Source organism: Carlito syrichta, unplaced genomic scaffold (assembly GCF_000164805.1).
Source record: "Carlito syrichta isolate Samal-C Ts95f unplaced genomic scaffold, Tarsius_syrichta-2.0.1 Scaffold130480, whole genome shotgun sequence".
In the NCBI taxonomy this organism is placed as follows: Eukaryota; Metazoa; Chordata; class Mammalia; order Primates; family Tarsiidae; genus Carlito; species Carlito syrichta.
Window position 1 is genome coordinate 49,254 of NW_007074576.1, and position 1,577 is coordinate 50,830.

Genomic DNA, 1,577 nt, shown 5'->3' on the forward strand with positions numbered 1-1,577 from the left:
AATTCCGGCTACTTGGAAGGCTGAGGTGGAAGGATCGCTGGAGCCCAGCAGGTCAAGGCTCCCGGCCACCGCAACCCAGTCTGGGCGACAGAGTGAGACTCCAACTCAAAAAAAAAAAAAAGAAAGAAACAGGGTCTCACTATGTTGCCCAGGCTAGTCTCAAACTCCCGTACTCCACCTCAGCCTCCCAAAGTGCTGGGATTATAGACGTGAGCCACTACACCTGGCTGATGTCATCACCTCTCAGAGTAGTCTCCAGACCTCCCAGCTGGGTGCTGAACCTTCCCTGAGCTCCTCCAATGAACTCTGGGTTACCCTGAAGAGTTTCTATATCACCGTGTTCTAACACATCTCTCACCCAGAGCTGACCTCTCCCTCATCTAACAAGCTGCCATGGCTCCCATTGCCCCAGGACAAGATCCCAGCCCCCGGCTGCTGTTCCAGGCCTGGCCCAGATCTCTGAATATTTGTTAAGCCTTCTGCAAAAACCACTTATTTTCCTTCTCAGAATGCCTTCTGGGGTCCTATCTCCTCCACCCCTATACGTGTGACCCCAGGATCAGAAATTGTTTTCTATCTTTTACACCAGGAAGCCATCTCCTTCCTATTCATTAGACTCAGTAGAAGCATCACCTCCCACTGTGAAGCCATCCATGATACCCCGGGTCACCACCAGAGAGCAGGCACTTCTGAATACTTGGGGCTCCAGCCTGGGAGCCCCTGGCAGCCAGGGCTCAGACCTAACTCCTCTGTGCCCCCAGCTTCAGCCAGCACAGCCAGCCCTCAGGAGACCTCACAGGATGTGTGTTCAAAGAAACCGAATGAAACCCCACTGGGGCCACGTTCCTGTCCCAACATGGCGGTGCGCTACCCTCTGCCTTCATCACCCAGGAGACCCAATCGCGTCTCCCTGCCCCGCCAAGGCCCCCAGGGCGCCAGATTTACACAGAAGGTCCACACTGGGGGTGACGGGCGTTGGGTGCCCAAGTGACTATGGGAGCTGGGCATGGGGGCTCAGCCTGCCCTGAGGGATCAGAGGAGGCTGGGTGGGGGAGAGGCCAATGAGTTAGTGCAAACTTCATTTCTGGAAGCTTCCCGGGGACCAATCCGGGTTTCCCCACTGACCTCCATCCAAACCCCGCCCATCTCTGGGCCTGTTTGTCCATCTGGAAAATAACCCCCTCCTCCTTCCTTCTGCGGTTTGCTTTCGGGATCGGGGAAGCCAAGAACACACGGCGCTGAGCACCGAGCCCCACGTGCTGACGGTGTCACTCCCCACGTGGCCATGTGAATGGCCCCAGGAACCCCGGGGCTCTGAGCCCAGCCACTCTGGGGGTGGGGGTGCCACTTACCCACCCAGCTTGTAGTTGCCGACTCCGCCCGTCCAGGCCCGGATGAACGCGGGGTCGGCCAGGAGGGACACGGACCTCACAGAGTCTCCGGGGAAGTATGAGCCCACGGGGCAGAGAATGACAAACAGGAGGGCTTGTGAGGACCGGCCGACACCCAGAGAGGGCTGTGATGGCAGAGTCAATCAGGAGTCAAGCCCCCTCTGTGACCCCCCCAGAATTCCTCCC

General features: G+C 58.0%; 1 protein-coding gene across 1 annotated transcript in view; it reads right to left on the reverse strand.

The window, feature by feature from the left end:
* The window catches only part of BCAT2 (branched chain amino acid transaminase 2), a gene marked incomplete at its 5' end in the record, with an annotated part of 6,256 nt that overhangs the window by 3,799 nt on the left and 880 nt on the right, over positions 1-1,577 (reverse strand). The window contains one exon of the mRNA XM_008049067.1: positions 1,353-1,516. Within this exon, the coding sequence (XP_008047258.1) occupies positions 1,353-1,516 (164 nt within the window). The remainder of the gene's footprint in view (positions 1-1,352; positions 1,517-1,577) is intronic.